Consider the following 26,021-nt stretch of genomic DNA (forward strand, 5'->3'; position numbering starts at 1 on the left):
TTAATTAATTAGCAACTAGACATACTTTATTTTATAAAGTGACTTTATGATAATGTCAATGACAAATTATAAAGTTACTTTTGGAGGGAAAAGTAAATAAAATAAAGTATTACTTTCGAAAAAGAAAAGCATTATAAAAGGAGGAAAAAGTGAAATGAGGATTCATTCTTGAGTTGTTGTTTTCAAAGAAACTTTTCCTTGAGAGCTTGAGAGCTTTAGCTTGTAGGTTCAGTAAGCCCTAGGACGAAAACCCTAGAGGTTTTCGCTATTTGGACGGAAACCTAGATCAGCCCACTTGGTGAATTCATCCCACGATTCACAGTTGCACATCATTGATCAGTTTTCATGGAGATTCGATGATCTATCTTGCATATTTTCAGAGGGTTTGTTATTTTATGTATGGAGGCATTCCGGGTATGTGTTACTTGATGGCATTAGGCATTTCTGATTTGTAACAGCAGCATGTGTTTTAAACAGCAATACATTTCTATATCAAAAGAATGCCACTGGCTTATTTAGATTCTCTGTATTTCATTGATTGATTTCCTTGAAAATCTATTTTGTTCATCTTGCATGTTTGCATGTCGCAATATTACATTATGATGAAACAAAACATGAGCAAAAACGAAAACCCAAATCAGATTTGAAGCATTAACCGAGTCCGGGATATTTCATCAACTAAACTCTCTAAGAAATAACAAGTCGAGAATGAATTTCTTTTTGGCTCTCAACACATTTATATCCCATCCTTGAGTGAATTAATTTTCTTTTCTTTTCTTTTATTTCATATTCCCGCTCATAAGTGACCCACTTTATAAATTTTCCATTGACATTAAAGTCACTTTATTAAAATAACCAAGGTTCAGCTTTTAATTAATTAAATATAAATAATCTCAAGAAGCTTAGAACTATTTAAAATTTAATTAATTAATTATTCCCTTAAAAAACCTGAAATTAGCCTACGGGAATTAAATAGGCTAAAAGGGACACCTTCGGCTACGAAAGAGTTAGAGTTAGTGCTTTATATTACTAATAGTTGCTGTTGTTACTAATCAATTCTTATGTTGGTCATTTTATCTAAATTATATTGTTACTGTTATTTTTGCCATTTCAAAGTAATCTCTAAAATAGATTACTATTTTTATGTGTAGGTTTTAGTCAGTCTAGGATAGTCTACAATCAGTATGAATTATAAATTAGAATTTTCTATTTAATGTGCCGTTCATATATCTGCCCAAATCTGGCTACCACCTCCTTCAAAAGGATATTAGATTAAAATACTCATAAATTAACTACTTTACAAATTTCAGTACTGCATCAGCTTTTTTTTATGATGTGTAGAACTGAATGAATCGCAACTTAGCTTATGAATTGCTGCTAGCATTTTCAATTTCATTTAAGGGTAATAGTAATATAGTCTGCTGATCTTTGTTATTTGTTCCCTTTGTAGTTGTTAATTTCATCCAAATCATTAAAATAGCCAGCATATGAATTTATTTGGGTTCATTTACAAATAGACTAAATTTACATAGCAATTACCTAGAATTTATTAGCAATAGTTTCTTTAGTATTTATTAGGTTATGAATTTAAATTAGAAGGCCCTGCCCCCTTGCTCCCAAATTATATAAATTTCATAGTTCCACGGAGTTTCTTGATGTGGGGTTGGGTTTCGTGAATGGGGGACCAAGGGCCTAAGTTTGGAGTTGGCAGGGGATGGCGGTGACGGGGGGTGGGCAATGCAAATACATATAGTACTTGAAAAAAAAAGTATAATAAATGTATAAGAATTACAAGTGAAACTTTGGAAAACTAATAAAACTACTAAACAATATACATTGCAATGATTGCATTAAACATTCCAATATTGAAATGAACATAACAATGGAAATGTCGAATTTGAGATTTATATTATATTCAATAATCATAATGATTATTACAATGACAAATGTACAAAATAACAAAATGGAGAGAAGTGAGGCCTCTAATCATCCCCAAAATGCTGATATCTAGAACTGTTGAACTTCACATGCTCGAGCTTCTCTAACTAGCTTTGTTTATGTAGCATCATCATCAACCTATGCTAACTCCTTTGGCTCTCCATCCCATTGCAATGGTGGACTCTCCTTGTACGTAAGTGTCTTGCAGTCAATGACATAAGTCACTATGTACAGCCACAAGCTTCTTTGCTCTCTTAGAGGCAAGCCTTTCCTCTCAAGGGAGTGGATGAAGCTATAAGTAGACTAATTCCTATTAGCAGGAGATAACTAGAAACCCGAGATAGCAAAAAAATGGCTAGAGAGGTGGTCAAAGAAGTTGGCCCATGCATAGTTTACCTCAAAATTGGGTCCTCCTGTGCCGTAGCTTCCTTATCTATCTTGTCCTCTTGAGAATAACCCCAAAGAGTGGCAAATTTTGTCCACTCAGTACAAATTCCATCCTCAGAGTGGGGTTGGATGCTACAGTGGTATCAGAGCTTAGAACTTCCTGCCATCCCGTGGATAGAAACCCTTTGATGAGTGACAAAGAATTTCAGAACTATACTAAAGTGTACCACGTTTGTTGGAAACCACTACAGGTTCCAGAGGGTGAGATAGCTTCTAATATTATTGGGATTCATAGGAAAGATTCTAGTGAGATTGAGGGCAGTACAAGTACCATGGCTGAGAAATATAAGGAGAGGGCTAGGTCAATCAGCCCAAGTACTAGGATTGAGCGGAAATTTGATGCCATGATGGATATGATGTCTTAGATGTTGGGATAGATGACTAAGCAATGCCAGTCACATGGGAACCAATCTCAGCACACCACTTTTAATGGTGAGTCTAGTAGGACACATGGGAGATAGTGGACAACATAATAGTTTCCAAGAGTGTCGTACTTTTGCCAGTTCAATACCTAGACCCTTACAACCCACTTTTACCTAGTGTGAGGAGTCACCTACTTTACAAGGGCGAGAGCCTGAACTTCATACCTCTGCAGCAAAGGAGATCCGACATCATTACACGGAGGACATGACCTTGCCACCTGAGGTTAGGGAGTTGTTGACCCTTGATCAGTTCATTGGACATAAGAGACTTAGAGCAGGTTCATTTGGTAGATCGGACTCCAGGGCTTGACAGGGGCATAGGGATTTTCAACAAGTAGTGGGTAAGTTGACCTTACCACATTATAATGGGGTGATCGGTGTATAGCTCGGGCTTGGGTGTAGAAGCTTGATAATTACTTGTCTTTAAGACCCATGATAGAAGAGGAGGCGATTAAGTCCCGCTACTTTGCACTTGGACAGTGTGGCACACAAGTGGTACCATGGTTTGATTACTCTGGGACATCGCTCGATTACCTCTTATGATGAGTTCACAAATAATTTCATCAATCGTTTTGACAAGAAGGACCCAAAGATGTATTTTAGAGAGCTTGCACAGTTCAAGCAGTATGGATCTTTAGAGATCTACATTGTTGATTTGCGGCTGTTATCATTAATGGTGCCAGATATTTTTGAGAGACGGCTGGTTGTTCTTTTCATTGAGGGACTTTTAGAACCCTGTGTGGTTGGATTATAAGGCCTTTGAACCACAATCCCTACAGGAGGCTATGAAGAAAGCTAGGAGCATGGAGTTGGTTGCTCCTAAAAGCAAGTATCCATCTAAACCCTTCACAAGTAACAAGGACAAAAAACCATTCCACAGAGTGGCAGATCAGCAAAGAAAACCTTTCCAAAAACTTGAAGAGGAGACACTTAATGACTCGAGACGCAATAAATTGTGCTTCAAATGCAAGGAACCTTGGGACCCTAGGCATAAGTGCCCTTTAAAGGGAAAGGATAACAAGATGGAGTGCTATTCAACTGATGATACAAATTTTGAAATTTCAGATCAGTGAACAGAAGTTGCTGAAAGTGCATTTGAGGAGTCCGGGAAGAAATAGGATGATGATAGACCCATAGCACAACTTTTTAGTATTTAGCCATAGGGATCTTTTAGGATTTGTGGAGTTCTTGTTGAGCAGCGAGCGATCACCTTACTGGATCTAGGAGCCACACATAATTTTATTGATGAGGGTTTAGTGGCCAAGAGAAGACTCAAGGTTGAGGAGTTTGAGGGATTCCGAGTGAAGGTAGCAGATGGTTTCACTCTCACATGTACTAAGAGGAACCCTAACTTGACTTTACAACTTAATGACTATGTCTTTTAGGCGGTCTACTATGTAGTGGGTATTGGTGAGATGGACATTGTTTTGGGCATGAAGTGACTTCATGCTATTGAGGATTTCACACTCAACCTACGCAGGATGGAGATGAGGTTTGAGGTGAATGGTAGGAAACATGTACTAAGTGGAATGTTAGATGGTAGCTTATGCATGGTTTCCTTGAGGAGGATGGAGAGGTTGCTCAGGCACGATCAGATTGAGTGGGCAGCAAAGTGTGTCACGATGCCTATAGCAGGTGAGCAATAGAAGCAAGAATATACTACGAACATCTAGAGAATCTTAACTAAACACAATAAAGTGTTTAGTGACATACCACCTGGTAGACCTCCAGATAGGGGAATAGAGCACATTATTGAGTTAGAGGAAGGGGCCAAACCAGTCATCATCACCCCATATAGGCACCCAAAGCTGCTCAAGGATGAACTAGTAAAGACAATTAAGGAGTTGCTCGAGATGGATCACATTCGGCCTAGTAAGAGTCCATTTGCATCAGCGGTTGTATTGGTTAAAAAGAAAGATGGGACTCTTTGCATGTGCATTGACTACCATGCATTGAATAAGAAAACAATTAAGAACCGGTAACCCATACCTCACATAGATGAGTTGATTGATGAGTTACATGGGGCATCAAACAAGCTCAAGCCACATTAGTACGAAACGTTTAGAATTATCAGGCACATTGGCGAGGTGGCTTATGAGTTGGAGTTGCCAGCAGATAGTCGGGTACATAATGTCTTCCATGTATCTCACCTCAAGAAGGCTATTGGGCATAATGTGATTCTTTCTACAGTGCTACCAATCCTTGATGAGGAGGGGAAATTGATTCTTGTCCTTGAGGCCATTATTGATAGTTGTGAGAGGAGATTAAGGAGGGTTATCAGGGAACACTTGGTGAAGTGGAAGGATTTGCCAGTCAAAGATGCGACATGGGAGAGTGAGTAGATTTTGCAGCACGTAGAGTTGAGGTTGCTTGAGGACAAGCAATCTTGGGGAGGGCGAACTATAATGTCCTCTTCCTAAGTGCAAATGTATCATGATAGAGATTAGACTATCATCGGGTTCCTGTAGGCTAAGACAGTGGTTAGGGAGCCCATTCAAGGGGTTTGAGACGCTTTGGGAGAAGTCAACGGGACATTTCAGGAGTTCAACATCAGTCTCCTATTTTTAGGGGGATCCCTATTTTTTAGGAGGGGATTGCTAGTTGACTGGTTGACCACCCGAAGGGCAGTGAAGTGTTGCAGAAGGTCTTATGGGCATTTTCGGATGATTTGGGTTAGTCTCCCATTTTTTGAGAGAATCCCTATTTTTTAGGAGGGGATTGGCAGTTGGCCTGTTTCATCCAGATAGCACACCAACACCAGTGGCAATGCCGGATTTTAGTTGGAGGTGATTAGGAGATGGTTTCAGAACAAAACTTGGAATATTGAAGTAATAGCTTTAATATTTCAATTAAATAATGTGTTTATTTTAGTAGAATCACTTTTTAATATTATAATAATAAAGAGATCTAATAAAGGGGGACCACCTAGGGGAATGTGCAACCTAGTAACATAAAGTTGTTTTAAAAGGACAATTTAATAAATAAAAAATTGAAGCTTATAGGAAGGGTTCGATCCATGTTAGAGGTGTTTACTTTGAGCACAAAGAGAGAATATTATTACAAGATGCTAATGAAACCCAAAAGATTATGTCCAAGTTGAGAGAAGACTAAAAAGAACATTAGGGGAGATCATTATTCATTATTGGCATTGGAAATTAGAAGAGTTTGGCTGCTTGTGGAGACAAGGGTTTCACTAGGTGAAATCAGACTTTGGGAACGAAACTTCTCAGAGGATTCAAGTGCCTATAGGTGTGGAAGATCACCCAAAGGTATTCTTTCAGGTTTGCATCAACAGGGTTACAAGAAGAAGTCATTTATAGGCTGTTGGTGAAGAGAAATCAGGAATCAGTGGGGAATTAAAGCAGGTTTGAAGGAGAAATTGGCAGATCTGGGCCATACTACATTATACATCAGCACTTGGTGGGTTTTCCAGCCAGCCATACAAATATATGTGCCCCAGCAGCAAAACCCTAGCTGGACTCTGGGTTTCAGACCCATAAAGAGGCTACTCAGACCCTAGAATCAGATTGATTTGCAGATCAGACCTCAGGGAGGAAATCCATGGTGATATTCCAAGCTCTAGGTGACTGATTTGCTGTCCCAGAATTTGTATCAGACCTGTACCTGGGCTGTATGGGTATGTTATTGATCATTTGATGCAAACAAATACCAAAATTATTGTCCTTTTGTCACATTTTCCTACTTTACCTTCATTTCCAGCAATTTCCATTTTCATTGCATTTATTTACTTGCAAAAACTCAAGCAAAACCCCTCAAAAACAAAAAAAAAATCAGAAAACCTTGAAAAAAACACAAAAAAATTAGCAAACACAAAACACCAAAAACAAGTCAGAAAAAAGTCAGAAATTCCAACCTAGATTGGGGTGGGATACTACATTCCTTGACTTTAAAAACAAAGAAGCAGATGTAGGTGTATTGTCGTCACTACCTAGAGCACCCCATAACTTACATATCGCATCCCTATAGTTTAGTTTTTTTGCAAACTTATCATATACATCTACACCCTTTCCTTAGATATGAAGGAGGTGGGCATTAACTCTAGTAATGTTGCCCTGAAACTCAAGCTTGCAAAAGTGGCACTTCCACAATCAAGTGCCTCTAGATGCCCCAGGCTTGATTTGTAATTTCGTTCCAAAGTGTCTTAGAGGAGACTTTGGATCAAGGGGACCCTTAGCAAATTTTGCTAGTATTGTGGAAGGGCAACTAATATTTGCACTCGCAATGGAACTAGTGGTTTGGGTTTCACAGTCAACCCTCTCTACTTCTGCACTTCATCAGGTGCATAATTGGATTTAGTTTCACTTTCAACTTCATCTTGTTGAGCTTCAAGCTCAACCTCGTCCTCACTCATGCCATGAGAACTCATAGTGACACTGCAATAAATGATATAAAATTTAAAAGATTATAATTTTAAAATTAAAATTCAAACTATGTAAATGTAAGGGATTAAGACACAAAGGTTTTCTTTTTGTTTGTCTTACTTCAGCTTGCATGAAGTGCAGAAGTAGAGGAGACACAAATAAAAATCTTTTTTTTTAACCTTTGTTAAACAAGGATTTCATGTAATGTCCCCATTTTTAGCTTGACATCGGATGATGTGTCGTTGGCTCGTTTTGCTATGGTCCTGAGGGCTAAACAGGACACAGAAGGGATCTAGGAGGATTTTGGCCTAGGCAATTTCAGTTTTAGGCCAAACTGAGCTCGTTTGATGGAGTTTTGGAGGGACGTTTGGTTCAGTATGTTCAGATTCTCAGTATTGGACTTGGAGCGTGATGGCGAGCCCTTTCCGAAGAGCTACAGCACATGGTATTCTGAGTTTGATTGATAATATATTTTAATACCCGAAGTTTATTTAATAAAGTGACTTTAATATTAAAATTATAATATAAAGTTATAAAGTCACTTTATATTATTTTGAAAAGTGGTCTCCCTAGGCAGAGTTGACTTAATGAGGGGACATGGGACTCAAGTAATTAAAAATTATAAAATATGTAACTTGTTTAGTCCCACATTTACAGTGCATTGGGAATTGTGCCCAAGTGAAGAGATAAATAAGAGCTTTAATGCTGGAAGTGACATCTTGGGAAATTGTTATTTATCAGGAAATTTGTGACTGTTTTCTGGAGTTTTTCCAGGAAGATTTTAATGGCAATTTAAGGACGAAATCCCTCAATTGTAACATTTTCCACGCCTGTGAAAGACCAGGTCTGGGAGATTATTTATAAATCAAACAGCATTGGAGTGTATCGTTGGGAAGGGAGGCTCCAGTTAGACTGTGAATGCTTGGATTGGAAATGGGTCGCAGAACATTCGTCGAGCTGCTGTAAGTACTTATCGCTGATATTCAAAACTGTGTGATGTTTGCCTTTTGGGAAGAAGCTTAGATGCCACTCCAAGCTCATGCGTGGCTCTCTTAATGAGCTCTCAGCTATTCGGAGGTTGCAGCATTTGTGTTGGCTTATCGTTATCATCACGTAGTGAGAAAACAACAGTGTTTGGTTTCAGTTTGGAACTGTAGTGAGGACGTGGTCAAAGCATTGAACCGGCTAGACATTGCAATGCCTTTCAGTGAGGGACGTGGTCATTACATTACTTCTCAGTACAGTCGTGGCTCACTTGGAGATTGCACATAACTTAATGTGACTGCTGTTCACTAAGTCTGGGACGCATCAGCCAGCAAGGTACCAAGCAATTGCCTCAGGCTTACATGTTGGAGATGCAAACTGTTGTGTGGGACTGCGGTAGGAGATAGAGGTGAAGAAGTTGTTTAGATTGGTGCGAGCTATTAGAACAAATATTGGCTGGACGTGTTCTCCAGGTAAAGTGCTGGATACGAGCTGCAGTTGTCTATCATCTCTGCGTCTGGACATGGTCTTCTCCACAGCGTTGCAGAACAGGTTCTAATTATCTTGCCAAGGTTAATGTAAGCAATTTTTGGGAGCTGCAATGTTTTAAAAATCAGAATGTAGTCGTAATTTTTGTTGGAGACAGAATTAATATTGAAGGCAGAGATAGTTTTTAGGTGTCATTGTTTAGTTTCAGTTAGCTGCTGGTCTAATTTGCATTCACTGCTCTTTGTATGTGGATTGGGATGTTATGTGTGCTTTAGTCAGGCTATTACAGTGGAATTAAAGTGTAAAATTTCTGAGAATCAAGAGCAAAAACCACTGTTATATCTGAGAGCTGAAATGGTTGCCATATCTGAATTTATTGAACAACAGTAGTAAAGGTTAATGTTTGATTATTGTTGAATTGCTTGTTGCCATTTAACGCTTGCCTATAAAGAAACAAACTATACACTTTGCACACCAACTGTTTGACATAATTCCAAAGGCGAGGTTGGGAATGAATTGGTAGCAATAGGGCCAGCCTATTACATTTCATTTTTGTTTTTCCTACTTTAGGCCGCACAAAGCATAAAAGTAGAGGATACACAAAAGCTATAGTCCTAATTTGACATAAATAAATAAATAAATTTGAATATTGAAAGCTTAAAAATTAAAATGACAGCTTGGTGTTATATAATTAAAAAAATCAATATTTGATTATGATCCATTAATATAATTCATTTGAACTATTTGCAAAATTGAAAACTAAATTGGTAATTATTGAATTTAAAATTTGCAAGAAATTGCAATCAACAATGTAAACTAATATTTCAATTTATAAATTGTATTAAAAGAAACTAATTAAAAAATGATACAAAATTGAAAAACCAGTCATGGAAGAACAGTGAGCTAGAAGTCTACCTTGTTGCTTGCAAAATGCTTTCAATCCTTTGAGTGGGCATCACTTGACCCCTCTTCTTGCTTTTCCTAGATTCTCTTGCTCTTCACTTACTCTTTCACCTTGCACTTGTAGGCTTGCTACTTTCAATACTCATTCTAACTTTCATTCCTATGAGCTATTAGCTTGCTGTTGATTTCTTGTTGTGAGTTGGAATGAGGTTGGAAAGCAAATTTATAGAGTTTTTGGGGTTTAAGTGGGGCCCATAGGCTATTAGGTTTTGGGCTTGGGCATGAAAGTAAAAGAAAATTGATTTTATTTTAAAATAAACTTTTTCTTTTGTAGTGCAGTAGGAGGCGCCTGAGCATCCCCAAGACATTTGGGGGATTCCTAGATGTCTCTAGGACGTCTCACGGATTTACTAGTGTCCTTGAGAATTCCCCCAGAATGGGGAGGTCTCGAAAACATCCCCTCTAAGAGGGAGACATCTGCGAAATATCCTTGGGATGGTGGCATAGGTGGCGGGATAGCGGGGGCATCACCTCCAAGTCCCCATGTCCTAGAAATGTCCTTGTCTTGGATTTGCAAGAATTTTCAAGGGTGGTATGTGTCCCCATGGTTCACTAAATTAAAATTTGAAAATACGAAAAAATATAAAATAAGAAAAAATGCAAATTTATTTTATTTGCGGTTTAATTAGTTTCATTTCAGTACTTTATATTTTAGTAGAGCTTTCTATTTCATATTCAACCCAAAAATACAAAAAATATAAAATTAAAAAAACAAAAACATATTGTTCATTTACTTTGGGAGAAACCTAGGATGTGACATTACACTTCTCTTGTACATCATATCTTGTATGCATCTTGTAGCATTATTTGTAGTATAGCATGCTTTGTTGCTTCTCTCTTGTGTGGGGAAGGCTATTTGGAGTTGTAGATAGGTTTTTGCCTCTTGTGAGTCCTTTGTGTGACTTAAATAAAAATAACATCTTTTAATTCTAAAACATAAAACTTGTATTTAGAAAAATAAAAAAATTAATTTAAACAAGTTTGTGTAACTTTAAATCATTAAATGTTAATCAACAAACCAATTATATAAATTTAATTAATTCAATGCATTAAATATGCAAATTTTACATTCTTAAAAAAATAGAAATGATGATCATAAACGCATGGAGCAAGGACTGGAAAACTAATTGATCTAGATACATAATTGGGTATCAATCTGGAATTTTGCTGGGATTTACTTAAATTGAATCAATTTGATGCAATAAAATATGTAAATTTTACATGCTTAGAAAATTAGAAATGATTATTAAATTTATATGCTTAAAAAAAAAGGAAAAAAGAAAGCAACTAACCTGGTGCAAATCTAAATTTCTTGAAATTTGTTTTCCAAATCCCCTAAAAAATCCTTCCAATTCATTATTGAATGCTCTAATGCTGTTGTGTGTGTTCAAGATGGCCAAATAGGGCTTTTAAAGGCAAAAAATTGTGTCATATTTGTGTTTTTTATGCATTTTCTTTACATTTTTGGCATTCTTTTTTTCACAGCATGTCATAGTGAGACTCATTGAGTTTTCAGCAAGTACTTGCCAAAAACTTAGGGCAAGAGGATTGGTGAGTAAAAAACTAGTAAGTACTTGGCGACTCGTCAAGTTGGCAAACTATGGATAAACCTACAAAGTTTAAAACAAGTAAAGGAAAAATAACTTCATGGGTTAGTTTATGCATATTCTTTTTTGAATTTAGTGGAAAAGAAATGAAAATGAGTGCAATTGTTTTTATAGTATGCTTGAATTGGTATTGACACTAATAAAACAAAAAGTTGTAAAGAAAAGTTATGAAATCTAAATATTTGTTAAGTGCTATAAAATTTTCTTCTTTGTTTTAAAATATATGAAAAAAAACGATCTCTACAAAGAAGTGTTTATGAAATAGTTTGAAAGACTAGTAAAAGATTTGATTGGGTAGTTTTTGAGTCAAATTTATTGATCTAGATTTTAAGAGTGTTGGTTTACAGGAACTTATCTCTCATGAGCATGAATGGTCCACTTAGCAGTCATTGCATCTAAGTGTGATGCTCATAGGGTGAAGCATCAAGACTTTCTTGGAGGTCACCCATCCTAGTACTTCTTCATTTCAAATGCACTTAACCATGGTTTTGTTTGTAAGTCGCACCACTTGTTGAAGGTTTTGCAAATGTGATAGCCAACTACGTAGGTTTGATCTTGGGGGAAACTCCATGGTTAAGCATGCTTGAGTTGGAGTATTATTGGAATGGCTTCGTTCATGCTCATGAGGTGATGGGTTCTTGTGAACCACTACTCATGAAATATGGGTCATGTTTGACTCAAAAAACCATGCAGTTGAATCATGATAAACATCATAATTTTATATATTGCAAAAAATACCTCTTACATGCTGCTGGTAAAAGACACAATCATAAATCTTAATGATGCCCATTGTGGTTGCAAGTTTTTTATGAAATATTTTGAAAGATACACAATTTAATTGTAAATGCAATTGATGCATGGTGTGGCTGTAAGTTTGTAACTAAGGGAAAGTATGCTAAAGGGCCATGAGTGATTGTTGTGGGCATATTTTTAGTTTAGGAACCAAAGAATAAACTTAAGAAGTGAAGATGGCTGATTTATTCTTGTAGAATTAATGTTATGAAAGAACACGCCTCACGGAACACATCTTGTAGTATCCACTGCTATAGATATGCAAACAGTATTTGTCAGCAGAACTAATTCTTCTAATTTTTTTCTTACTTTTATGTTCATTATGACAAGTGTTTCCCTTGAACAGGTGAATGGAGTCCAGCTGTGTGGTTGCAAGCTTAGCCCTTGTAATTCGGAAGAAGGATTTGGTTTATATTCTGCAAATAATAATTGTGGAGGTAAATTTTCCCAGACTAATATATTTTAGTGTAGATGATTTTCATCTTGTTGGGATGGTTAAGTAATCTCATTATTGACGACTGTTAATGAAGATAACATAAAATGATGCAATGCGAATTAGAGGAAAAGCTGAGATATATCGTACACAACTCGTCCTCTTCCAATCAATCTACTTTTTCATGTTCTGACATAGACAAACAAAATGTTGACTTCTTAACTTGTTTGTCATGAGCTCTTGCACAAAAAATCCCTAGCCTCCAAATTGCTATTGAAATTATTATTGTCCAACAAAAGTCCTATCCCCATAATTGCAAAATCACTGAATCCACTAGGAACATGAAAATTACTATGAATTAAAGGGAGAGGAATTGTACAATGGGGCTAAAATTCAGATTAGGAGCTGCAGAGGCTTTGCCCAATTACTCACAAACAACCTGTATGACATATTTCTTTTTTTAAATATTAAAGATACATTGTAAACTTTACATAGACGTCATATACGATAGAGTTCAGACAGCCTAGGACTGTCCCCAAAAAGAATCATAAAATAGTCATCATGGCTACGCAGGGCATTAACATTGTTTTGCTCCTACTAACTATACAAATAACAGGCTTATAACAATACAAAAAGTATACAATATACATTTCAATACATATAATTCTGTAATTGTGTCCTATGCTTCTATATAGAAACCACTGTATATGTCAAAAAGGTGATGTCTTTTCTAGCAATGCCTCTAGTAATTTCTGCTCTTGCTGTACTGGTTCAGATCTCCCCATCCAATGGGCGTGTCTATAGCTGAGATTTCTTCATTAGAGTTGACCACTTCCATAGCTGAGCATTCACCCTGGTTCATGTAGTACTTGGAACCCTTCTTTTGGTCCTGTTTTCAGCTTCTATAGGCTTCTTTCCTTTGAGTTTCTCACCAGTCCTTTTCTCCTCATTGTACTTCTTCACAAACTCCTGTAACCCACACACAAATAGCTTATATTCCTCTTTGGCATAGGCCCAGGTGTGTCCATAAGACACCTCATAGGAGTTAACTCTGACTATGCTATCCTACAATAGCTTCTCAATTTCGAATCTTGAAATGTTTTAAGTGACATAGACCTGCCTAGCAACATTGAGAGTAATGAGTCTCTTATAAGACTCAATAAGCACCTTTTTAACCCCTTGAAACTTGTCCTCGTTCCTCACTTTCCAGATTTGCCATGGAATTTCAATAGATAATATAAGCCAAAATAGATTGTATTCCTTATTCATATTAGACATAAAACCAAACACAATTTCAGAATAATCAGTGTTATCATTCCATCCTTTTAAGTTAGAACATAAATGCTCCCATATCTCTTTGACAATAAAACATTCAAGAAAAATATGCTTTATATTCTTAGGCTTCCTACACACAGTGCACAAATCATTATCACTATTGAAGTCTTTATAAGGCAGCCCCTGTAATAGTAACAACCATTTGAAACAAGCCTTCTTAGGCTCTATGGTATTATTCCAAATTCTGAAAAAAATATCATGCCACATTTTATCAATTTAAATTCACCCGCCAAATATTGTTAAGGCGTTCAATTAAATCTACATTGCTGCAAATAGAGTTATAAATCAATCTAGCATTTGTCTTTATTAAACCAGTGCCATCAAACCATTTGTATAGCATGAATCTCTTATCATCCCATGAGCAAACCCTTAGAAGGCAAAGGTGAGTGCAGGCTTCCCTAAGGACAGTGTAGGTTCTCTAATTAGAGATAGGGAGATCAAATTCCTGACTTAAATAGGCCCAAGATTTTAACTGACTGTCTAGGAGGATGTCCTTAAAGCATTTGATACCTTTAAGGTACCATGTCCTAGCAGAGCAACCTTGAAGGAGGGCAAGGGGTTTCTCTTTATGAGTAAGATTCTACCAGATGGATCTCTCACCGCAAATGCTTCTGTCATCAGCAACGATCCCATTATGTGCAATGAGACCCCTGACATTCTCCCATGCTTTCCAAATTGTCTTGAAAACAGTGGACCTGGTAGGGGCAACAGGAAAACTACCTGCCATCCAATCATTAAGAGGAAGAAGTTTCTAGGTCCCAGCGTGCTTAGGAGTAGAGAGACTAATATTGTTTCTAACAAGCACCTTCTAGGGTTCATCCCCTTCTAGAGCTTTGAAAATCCATTTTGCTGCAAGATTGATCCCTTGAACCTTGAGATCCTTTAATCCTAAAACCCCCCACCTCTTATCTAGATAACACCACTACCATTTAATAGAATGGGCCTTCTTCTTGCCTTTGCCATAAGACCAAAGGAACTTCCTTATTTGCTTTTGGATCTCATTGACTTGGTAACTACTAAACAACCAAACTAAAGAGTAATATAGACTATAAGAAGAGAATCTTTTGGCATACTTGCACTCTGCCTGCAAGAGAGAGGAACTGTTTGTTCCATTTGCTCAAATTGTTATCAATTTTACCTTTTATCTAGAGCCACATGTCTTTGAGACATAGATTGGTAGCAAATGGGATGCTAAGATACATTACCTGTTTAGTAGGACCACCCCATAGAAAACTGTATTTGGCAAACCAAGGAGGGGGTTCCTCCATCCATCCTAGCGTAATAGATTTTGTATTAGAGATTCTAGCACCAGATGCATCACAAAATAAATAAAGCTTCTTGATAAGTGAGTCCATATTTTCCTCATTAAGTTCAATGAACAATGCAGTATCATTCGCAAATTGGATATTCAAAAGCTCCTCTCTATTGGGGTAATACCTTTGACCCTAGGAGAGATGGAAGAATGTTTGAGTAGGTAATAATTAGCATTTGAAGCAATAACAAGGCTGGGGCAAGGGGGCAGCCCTGTCTCATTGACCTCTCCAGAGGAAACCTCTTAGTTAAGGAGCCATTAATGTCTCTTTGAGCAGATGCATCTCTTATAAGGGTTTGCACTAGGTGACCAAAATTGCCTAGGAAGCCAAAAGCTTCCAGCATCATCAATAGAAAAGACGATTCTACCCTATCATATGCTTTCTCAAAATACAACAAGAATATTGCCACATTTTGATTTGAGGCCTTGGCCCAATTCATTGCTTCTCAACTCGTCCCTTTAATAAAGCTAGTTTGTGTATTGCTTACAAACTTGGGAAGTATATCTACTAGTCTTAGTGAAATGATCTTTGCCAGAATCTTATATAATACATTTAACAGTGTGATTGGCCTCCAATTTTTGATTAGGGTTTTGTCCCCATCCTTGGGGAGCAGCTTGGGAAGTATATCTACTAGTCTTAGTGAAATGATCTTTGCCAGAATCTTATATAATACATTTAACAGTGCGATTGGCCTCCAATTTTTGATTAGGGTTTTGTCCCCATCCTTGGGGAGCAGCTTGATAACCCCTTTATCGATTTCTGCTCCTAGAGTACCTTTGTTCAATGGCTTCATTATAAACCTGCAACAGGTCTTCACTAATCCATTTGATGTTCTTCTTATATCTAAGTTATCGGGTTCAGCACCGGAAGCTCAGATATGGGTTTTGGTTTGTACCGAGTCTAGTGTGGCTTTCAGTTTGCTGTGGATACATTTCTCTCTCTTATCAAAATTCGTATGGAATAGATTTTAGGTTTTAATAAAATCGCTTATTTGATTACATTGGCCAAAGTTGTTATCGTTACAAATTCAGATGTGATTCAGAAGAGTTTGATTTTCGTCATATATCTAGATGAGATTCAAACGCGATGCAGATTCATATGTGATTCAGACATGATTCAAAATTCCGTGTTGCCAAATGTGCTCGACTCCCTGCTCTCACTATTGGCCAGATATGCCTGACTCCCATCTCTCACAACTCCATTAAATAATATGCTTGACTCACCTATTTAGGTTCGATCTCTTTAAAGTTTTTTTAAGAATAATATTAAATATCTTTATATGGTTTTTATACGATTTGTTTTTTAATCTTTTCTTTCTATTCAATATTAAAATTAAATATTTTAAAATGTTTAATTTGATATATTTGGCCAACATGTATTATTAATATTATAATGTTTAATTAGATATTAATTTTAAAATTTTTTTTATTTATATGATAATATTTTAAATTTTATATATATACGGACGTACTTGTACCCGTACCCAAGGGATTTTTTTGTTGTACCCATGAATCCATACTTGTACCCGAATCAGTAACTTAGTTTTATATAATTCAATAGGTAATCCATCAGGGCTTGGAGATTTGTCATTGCTTAGAACATTAATAGCTTTTTGTACTTCCTCCAAGGTGATATTCTTATCAAGTTTATACGTTCCTTCTTCTGAGATTTGCTCAGAATAAGCTTTTTATAGAATTCCCTAGCCTCGTGACATTTACTACTTTTGCCTTCTGTGGAGAATAGCTTTTTGTAAAATTGGAGAAAGGCCTCTTTAATTTCATCTTGCTCTATGATTGTTTTTCTTTCCTCCCATATTTTGTCTATTTTTCCTTTAAACTCCTTCTGTCTTAACATCTAAAGAAGAATTTGGTTCCTTTGTCCCCATTTTGCATCCAATTCATCCTGGCTCTCACTCTTAGACCTTGAATCCTTCTAGTTTGAATCCTCCTCAATGCATTTTTAACCATGATTAGATTATCATTGAGGTCCCTAGTGGTCATCTTGGAGTTGGACTTTAGTGAGAAGGAGCTCATCATTTAGCTTATCCTCAACCCTTCTATTGTCTTCAGATTTCTTCTTCCCAATAATTTGGAACAAAACTTTCCAACTATTAACATTCGGTTCCCACTTAGCAATAGCAGACTTATTGTGAATTCCCCATTTATTAAATTGTCTGATCATGTATATAGCACAGTTGCAGTCTTCATTGCTTAGCAGATTGGTGTTAAAAAAAAATTGCATTCCCTGTTTTGCATCATCTCATTAGAGTTGTTTATCACAATATCAGCTTGGATAGGGTGATGGTCAGATAGAGTGTAGGGGAGCACTTTGACTCTATTACCAAGATCATCTTTGTTGAAACTAAATTGCTCTCTATTAGCATCTATCCTATGAAGTCTGCAATAGATCCTCTTTCTTCCCTGGTGAAAGTTACACCATGTGAACCAATAAAGTTTTATGTTCTTGTCTCGTACCTTCCAATGGGTCAAATAGTTTTAATTTGCCCTTCACCCTAGTCTAGTAGTGTTTCTCATTGCCCTTCCATTCAAACTTACTACCCCCAATTTTGTCCTCTTGATGTTCTACCATGTTGAAGTCCCCACCTATAATCCATGGTACATCAGCAAGAGTGTACAACCACTTCCTTAGTCCTATTCTGTTCTTATAATCATTTGGGGCATATATGGAACATAACCCAATGCATAACTCTTCTTTTTGAATGATTATCCATGTTGCTTTATTGCAAGGGGGAGATCCATGATCAATGACATAGTTAATCCATTTGTTATATAACAGTATGACTGCTCCATCCTTACCCTTTAAATGCTTGGTGGTGAATTGTGTAGCCTCTTTCCGGTGCATTTCTGATTTACATCTAGTGTGAAATGGGTGGCTTTGACTTCTTGAAGGAAGATTGCATCCTTGTTTTTGGCCAAGTTAAGGAACCTTCTCAACACATACTTTCTGTCTAGGTATTCCAACCCCCTTACATTACATGATATATAGTTTATATCCATGGTCCAACTTATTAAGAAGTGTCCATTGGTTTCCTAAATCCTTCAAAGCATTTAGGTAATCTTTCTTCGGTTTCCTTTCTTTTATGAATAGGAGAGGCAGACTCTTTGGTCCTATTTTTCCTTTTGTGTTTCACCACATTAAAGAATCCATAACCCGCATGTATCAATTTATCATTGGTACCGTCTTTAGAGGTGGGGGTAGAATTAAGACTTGGTTTCTTCTTCCTCTTATTGATCTCCGAACTAAAGCTCTCCTTGGCTACCCGAGCAGAATCTACAAGATAATTCCCACTAGTTCTCAGATTGGGGGTGCTTATTGGTTTATGATATAGATTCAGAGCTTTATTGTTACGGGCACTGGGGTCCTCACCTAAGCACTTAGAGTCCACTTGTGAGGCTTCTCCTTTCTGTTGTTTGTACACACATGCCCCGTCTCCGACAGGGACCCCCCTTTCTTTTGCTTGCTTTGCTGGTGTTTTGCAACAAACTTTTCAGGTAGGGATTGCTAGAATGAGAGAGAGGCTAGATCAAAATGCATCGTACAATCACTAAGGTGTGATAGGGAGCATAGGAGGCTTGTGGTGTTGTGATAAGTGAGGTTGAGAACCCAGGTGAAAGCTTTCAATAGGTCTGGAATAGAAGGCTATGTGTTTTGGGAAGTATCCATATTGCACAAATTCAATTCAAATGGGAGTTTCCTTGGAACATTAGTGACAAATGAGGAAGCATGGAAAAGAAAGAAAAGAATGAGAAACATGAAGAAGAACTAAAGGTGTGAACAAGAAGATTACATCAAACCTAAACCCTGTCTTAGACAAGAGATCAAGAATTGAAAATGCATAAGGATTATGAAGAAATGAAGAGCATAAGTCAAACAGCCCAATGCATGCCTAAACCCGGACTTGGGAGGGAGTTTTGGAACCAAGGACCAATGCAAAAACAGAGACAAACTTGGAGATTGGAAGGATTTTGGGAAAATCCTAATCTGATCTTTAACCCCAAGTTTCATTGAGGAAAGCAAAGAAAACAAAGACGGATCCATCACTCAAATTCAGACTTAGGATAAGAAATCAGATAATCCTAAGTGTTTTCCAATGTCTGAGTTTCCAACATGTAGGGCAGGGCCTGAGTTTGGAGCAGGGTTTTCAGATCTGATCCTAAGGTTTAGTCTGCAACATGATCTCCTGATCAGATTCCTAACATTGAAGTTCACAGCAAAACATGCAATAATAACTTAAATTAAAGGCCCAAGTTAGTGATGGACAATGGAGGACAGTCATGTGGGGAGTCTAGCAAATCATCAAGCTCAGCATAAGGAAGAAGTCAGAGAATGTAACTGTCAAGGAATAATGAGCAAAGGATTGAATATTGAAGTGCAGATATCAAGAAAGCACAAAGTATGCAAAGAAAGGAATCTTGGAACCAAGAAACAATGCAAATATAAGACTAAACTTGGACTGTGGGAGGAAATTAGGATTTTCTCTTAGAAGTCTGAAACTCTGAATTATATCATGTTAAAGACTGATTTATTTGCAAACTCGGACTTGGGAGAAGGAATGGCAAATTCGTAAAATATTTACAATGTCCAGGTTTGGGAAATACCTAAATTGTTTCCAATGTCCAGGTTTGGGAGATTACTAAATTGCTTCCAATTTCCAATTGCCAGGTTTAAGTCTGAGTTTCCCAATTCCTTGCCAAGGTCTGAGTTTAGAAGAAAGTCCACATATCATTCCCAACCCTGGTTTGCCTTGAATCCTAAATCCATTCCTAATTCCGAGTTTGAAAGGGGAATTCCTCAGCATGTTCCATAGGTTGAGTTTCTGATCAGAATTCCTATAGTCCTGAGTCCGAGGTTAAATAGGATTCGCAATCAGGTTCCCATATCCGAGTTTGCAGCAGGTTTGAATTTTGAGCAAAGTTCCAAATAGCATCTTTCTCTGATCAGATATCCAGATCTCTTCCAAGGACCAGATTTGCAAGACAGAAGGCAAGTTTCTAATCAGAAAATCCATTCATAAGTCTCAGTTTGCATGACAAAACAAAATCTCAATCAGATCCGAGTTTGAGAGGAGAATACACATCATGTCCAATATGCTGAGTTTCAGATTAGAATTCCCAAACATATTCAAGGTCTGATATTCCACTTTTGATTCCAAAGTCCAGGTTTCCTAATCTGATTTTACAGTCTGAATTTGAAGAGCTACCTGCATTGTTTTCAAATTCTGAATTTCAAGGTCTAATTCTAAAAGATCTCCTTACTCTGAGTTTGCAGATCAGATTCCACTTGATCTTCCATAGTCTGTGTTGTGAACAGAAGTTCTATTTCATTCCTAGACCCACGTCTCAGAATCAGAGACCCCTTTGCAGAAGTCCACAGTCCGAGTTTCAGAGAAGAAGGTCCAAATAACATCTCTTAGGTCTGAATTCATAATCTGTCAAGTCTTCATAAGTCTGAGTTTCCAAAGTGTCATCTTACTTTTGAATTTCAAAGCAGAATTCCTAATCTACCAACAGCATTCCAATGTCAAACTTTCCTAAGGTCTGATTTCTAGTCCAAAATGATGATCAATAACATGAAATGCTGCATTTGCATAACAAGAGGTTAATCTTCCAATGGACTAATGAAGAATCCAAGTTTCCTTAAGGACCTTATGTGCCCTAGTTTGTCTTTCCTAATCTATGTATGCAGACAAAGGTTCCTGAAAGGAGCATATCCATCAAATTCCAACAAAGAGAGACAACCCTAAAAGAAGATAAACACTTCAATGCATAAAAGCCAGAGGATGGAGTCTCATGATAGGCTCTCAAGAGGAATATGCTAAATAAATGTGAAGGTTGATCAAGCATTGGATGCCTTGAGGTGTCAGAATCAATGAGGATCTTTATAATTTTGTCACACTGTTCATCATGACTCTTTCTTCATATGATGATGCTTGAAATACTAACCCTAGAAACCCTTGAAGTACTTAAATGTAATAATAACTACTTGTCCTTGCAGGTCAATACCATTGGAGGATGAAGGGTTTGGAGCACGGATTGAAGATATGACCACAGTGAAGAGTAGTTTTCAGAAAAAGAGCCAAAAGAGAAAGATCATCAGAAGAAGCTAATGACTCAAGGACTTCTAGATATCATTTCCAAGCATGCCACATGATTGCTAAGAAATGGAAACACAAGATCAAAATTCGGAAGATGATGTCTTTCTAAATGGAAGATTGAGAGCAACATGTTCATAGAAATGGCTCTATGAGGCATTCTGTAAAATTTGGAAATATCAATAGTAACATACCATTGAAGAACGTGTTACAGAGTTGGAGATGAAGTATTGAGAATCGGTATCACAACCTAGAGGGTGTCAATTCTAGATAATTGGAAAACAGTGATTGATTCAAGAGCAATCCTACACAAAAGTTCTCAGGAAACCAAGAGGAAACAACTAGATATGAGCTGGAATATGATTTATTTTGAAATAGTAATGAATTTATCGTAAAAATAACAACTTTGGGCTCAATTTAATGTAATACAATAAAAGCCAAAAGTATGTTATTTATCCAGCTGGCAATTTCATCCTTTTGTGACAAAAAGTTGTTATTTCGTCTTTTTGTGCCACAAGACGTGTAAACTTTTGTCTTGCAGTGGGAGCAGTTAGAAAGTGGTTAGTGTTGATGTGTTTATGCACTATACAACATAAAATACAATACCAAATATTCTATCCTCTCTTGAACAAAATCTTCCCAAGTGCTAAACAACGTGATCAAATGGGATGACTCCAAGGTTTCGAATGTCAAGTCTTGACGTGCTCTTGGATAGACTCAATGTGTTTGATGTGATTTTGCTGGAATCACAAGGGGGACTTATGTTAATACTTGAATGCTTGAATGTTGGTGGAAAGTGGAAATCAACCTGGTTGAAAAAAAGAAGAAATGATAAAGGGTTTAGAAAGCTAATCTAAATCCTAGGAATGCAAGAGCGATGGACAATCTTTGGTGAAACTCAAATAGACTTTGCTTTGCCATGCAAAGCAACAACTCCACAAAGTATAGTGCGATCTTCTAAGGTAAGCATATGATGTTCAAATCACTACCACAAACATAGACACCATCAAGACGATGCATATCAATGAAGAAGTAGCAATTGAAGTTAAGCTTGGATAAATGAGGTCAGTTGACTATGAAAGATGCTTCACAATCAATGAAATATTAGTAGTATGAACATAGGGGCTTCACCATCAATCATGCACAAAGATATTTCATCCATCTAATTATCATCATCTAACATGAGGATCCAACAAGAAACCATGCAATTATGTAGAAGAATCAACACATTCCACCATCTTCAATGAAAAGGATGCTTATGCACAAAGATCTTTCATCCATCTAATTATCATCATCTAACATTAGCATCCAACAAGAAACCATACAATTATGTAGAAGAAACAACACATTCCACCATATCTTCAATGAAAAGGATGCTTATTTAGAAGTTTGGCAACAATTTCTGCCTTCTCCTCCTACTCTACTTCTCACTGTTGCTTGCTATTTGCTAATTATTGAATATTTTTGAACTATATATTTTTACAAATGAAGAAGTGGAGCCTTTTATAGTGCTCTCATTACAATGAGTGGCTTAGATTGATTCACAATCAATGGCCAAGATTACAAGATAGAAATCCTAATTAGGGTTTGTTACACCCATTACATAGCATTTAATGCTTGACCAATGATAAATTTACATTTTATGAGATACATGTCCTTTGAATTTCGACCAACATATGGTGAAGGTAGGTACATTGATCTTAGTGCCCACATTTGTTAGTTATCCGCCTCATTGGATGAGTCAAGTGCAATGAACTTAGATGCCTTGACTTGGAATGATACTAGGCACCAACTCATCACAGGCTGTAGGTGATTGATGCATATCTCTTGATACTTGTTGTGACGTTTTCACACATTGCCCCATTGCAAATGGGGACCCCCACTTTTTCGCTTTTAGGGTAGGTGTTTTGCTTAGATTGCCTTGGTTTCCTAGTGTTTTGCCTTTGCTAATGAGAGGATGTAGGATCAAATGTGTTTAAAATGTCAAATTGTTAATGTGATCCTAAATTTTGCCTAAGTGTAGAATTTTGAGCGTGAATAAGTTTAGATATGTCTAAGTCAGTGATATTTGGTGTGTGAATGTCAAAGAGGTCTTTTCAGGAGTTACTTTCTTGCTCCTAGGAAGTTATTCAAGTCAAATGTGCACTTTATCTTGATAAAATCCTTATTTTCTTGCTCAAATTTTGATAAATTTGGCTAAGTCTCGAGGCATAATGATGAAATTTGAAGTGTCCAAATGATTTTGAGTGGAAGAATCATTAAATTCCTGATGAAAATCCATGTTTTAGTGGTCTAAAGGTCAAAATACCTAACGGGAGGTGCTTTTCCTCCGACATTTTTGATGACCCATGATTTTCCCCCACTCAAAATCCTGATGGGAAGTGAATTTCCCCCAAAATTCCGATGGACCTTGTTTTTCCCCCATTGATTATCTTGATGGAGAGCGATTTTCCACCAGGAGGGTAAATTTTGACCAAGTGTTGGGAAATCCTCCCGATGACCCACATTTTTCCCTTGGAAATGCAGATGACTTTGATGTGGATGGAATTTAATCGACTTTAATGGATTTATATGAGGATGATCGTCCTGATGAATGGCGAATATCCCCAAGTGTGACTTATGATGATTTTTGATTTGGATAATCTTCCAAATGGGGATCGATTTTCCCCAAAGGTGAATTTTGGACTTAATAAGCAAAATGAAGTGATTTTTATGCATGAATTTTTATTCAGATGGGGGTCGATTTTCCCCAAATGGCAAGTATAATGATTTGTGATGAATTTTCATCTAGATTTTTATCCAGATATGGGGTGATTTTCCCCAAGTGGTCAAATTTAATGAAGTTTGAATAATTTTAAATGCAAGTGGGGTCAAGTTTAATTGTTTTTGTATTTGCAACGATTATTTAATAATAAAAAACAACTATTTAATGATTTGCAAGGATTATTAATGATTAAAATTATTTTTCCTAAGGCAAATCAATTTTCCCAGGCAAGTATAAAAGGCAAAGTTTTATCCCACATTGCTTGTGTGGTGAAAGAACAAGGTGAAGACTAGTTTAAAAGAGCCCAACCCAGCATTAAAATAATATTATAAGTGTGCTGATGTGACAATTTGGAATGTGATTGAAGGCAGGTTGAAGTTTCCAGCTAGGCGATTTTCGCCCAAGTTTGTGAGCTAGAGTTGTAGATCGAAAGGAGTTTTCTGCCCAATCAGACCCGGGCGTCACCATTGGAGGGGAGTTGCTGAGTGTTTGGTGGCTGTTTATGCCACACTTATTGATTTTGGAGGTGGCGCCACCATTAGAAGAGCTATGATTTTGTTTGGGAAGCTGGTTGCTTCACTTTGGGGGTGATTTTGGTGATATTTCTGAGCTTCATTGATGCTAATGGGCAGCCATCACGCTCAGATCTGAGCATTTCACCATTGCTGGAACCTATCTAGGCACCATTGTTGGCTGAAGTGTGCATTTCCAGATTTAATGTTTCATTCCCAGCCATCACACTTAGACGATTTCATTGGGAAGCCATTTTGGAGTGGTTTGGAGACACTTTTTTAGAGTTCACCATTGTTGTTGCAGGTCTGAAGCTTCATTTTCAGACTTGTCTTCAGAATAATCTTCATTTCCAGCCATCTCCATGCTTGGGCGATTTCACTTGTGGGCCAATTTTAGTGAGTTTTGGAGGCATTTTTCTGAGTACACCATTGCTGGTGTAGGTCTGAAGCTTCATTTGCAGGTTGTCTTTAGACTTGGATCTTCGTTTCCAGCCCTCCATACTTGGGCGATCTTGTTAGGAGGTCATTTTTAGAGTGATTTGGGGCCTTTTTCTGAGTGTGCCATCGCTGGTATAAGTCTGAAACTTCATGCTCAGACTTGTCTTCAGACTTATTTATTTTTACCAGCCATTTATTCTTGCCCAGATTTGGCCATTTTAACATTGGGAAGGTAAAACTCATCAAATATGAACATTGTACATGGCTGCAACCTCGTCAAGTAACTGATTTATGAATGTCGCAAGTTGCCTTCAGACTTTGGGACAGCTATTGTTGATCTTGGAAGGGTGTCTTCAGACATATAAAACTGAAAATCAGACCTTTTGCTCACCTTTTCCAAGAGAAATCAAACTTGTGGTATGCTTCCGGATGCCATTTTGACAATTTTCTGAGTATATCAGCTTTGTCTTCAGACTGAAACTTTGTTTTCAGCCACATACTTATGCCCAGGCGTGGCCATTTTTGAGCTTAGAAAGGTGAAACAACTTAAGTGTAAGCATGTGACAGGGCTGTTATCACTTCCAGCCATTGATATTCATCATTTTCTGAGTGTCTTCAGACTTTTTGGAGCCATTTTCAGACTTTCAGAGGGTGTATTCAGACTTAAGAATAAAAAATCAGACTTCGAAACACCATTTTATGAGTATTTTGATTTTCAGACATTGGAGGGCGTATTTAGACTCAATCCTCAGAAAATCAGACTTTTATTACAACTTTGATATAAAAAGCCAGTCACTTTTTTGAGTGTTTTCAGACCTCCAAGTGATATTTCCAGACCTGGACATTCATTTTGGGCTCCAAATACTTGATTTTCTAAGTTTATAGGGGTGTCTTCAGACTTACTTATTGCAATCAAACTTATCCTAAGTCTGAAAGTCAGGTTGTCTTGAGGAGAATTTTCCAGATTTCAATCCGGACGTTCACATTTTCTGAATTGGTGTTACAATTTTCTAATCAGAACCTAAGTTAAATTGATTGTTCAAATTACCTATTACAAGCTGGGACAAATGTTGGGAATCGAGTCCCTATG

General features: G+C 37.1%; 1 protein-coding gene across 5 annotated transcripts in view; it reads left to right on the forward strand.

Annotated features, from left to right (window-relative positions):
• LOC131074771 (uncharacterized) overlaps positions 1 to 26,021 on the forward strand; it is a 294,384-nt gene that overhangs the window by 12,343 nt on the left and 256,020 nt on the right. For all 5 annotated transcript variants that reach the window (XM_058011449.2, XM_058011456.2, XM_058011466.2 and 2 more), the window contains one exon: positions 12,371 to 12,461. In XM_058011449.2, the coding sequence (XP_057867432.2) occupies positions 12,371 to 12,461 (91 nt within the window). Of the gene's footprint in view, positions 1 to 12,370; positions 12,462 to 26,021 lie in introns of those variants that run through there.

This window comes from Cryptomeria japonica, chromosome 11 (assembly GCF_030272615.1).
Source record: "Cryptomeria japonica chromosome 11, Sugi_1.0, whole genome shotgun sequence".
NCBI classification, from domain to species: Eukaryota; Viridiplantae; Streptophyta; class Pinopsida; order Cupressales; family Cupressaceae; genus Cryptomeria; species Cryptomeria japonica.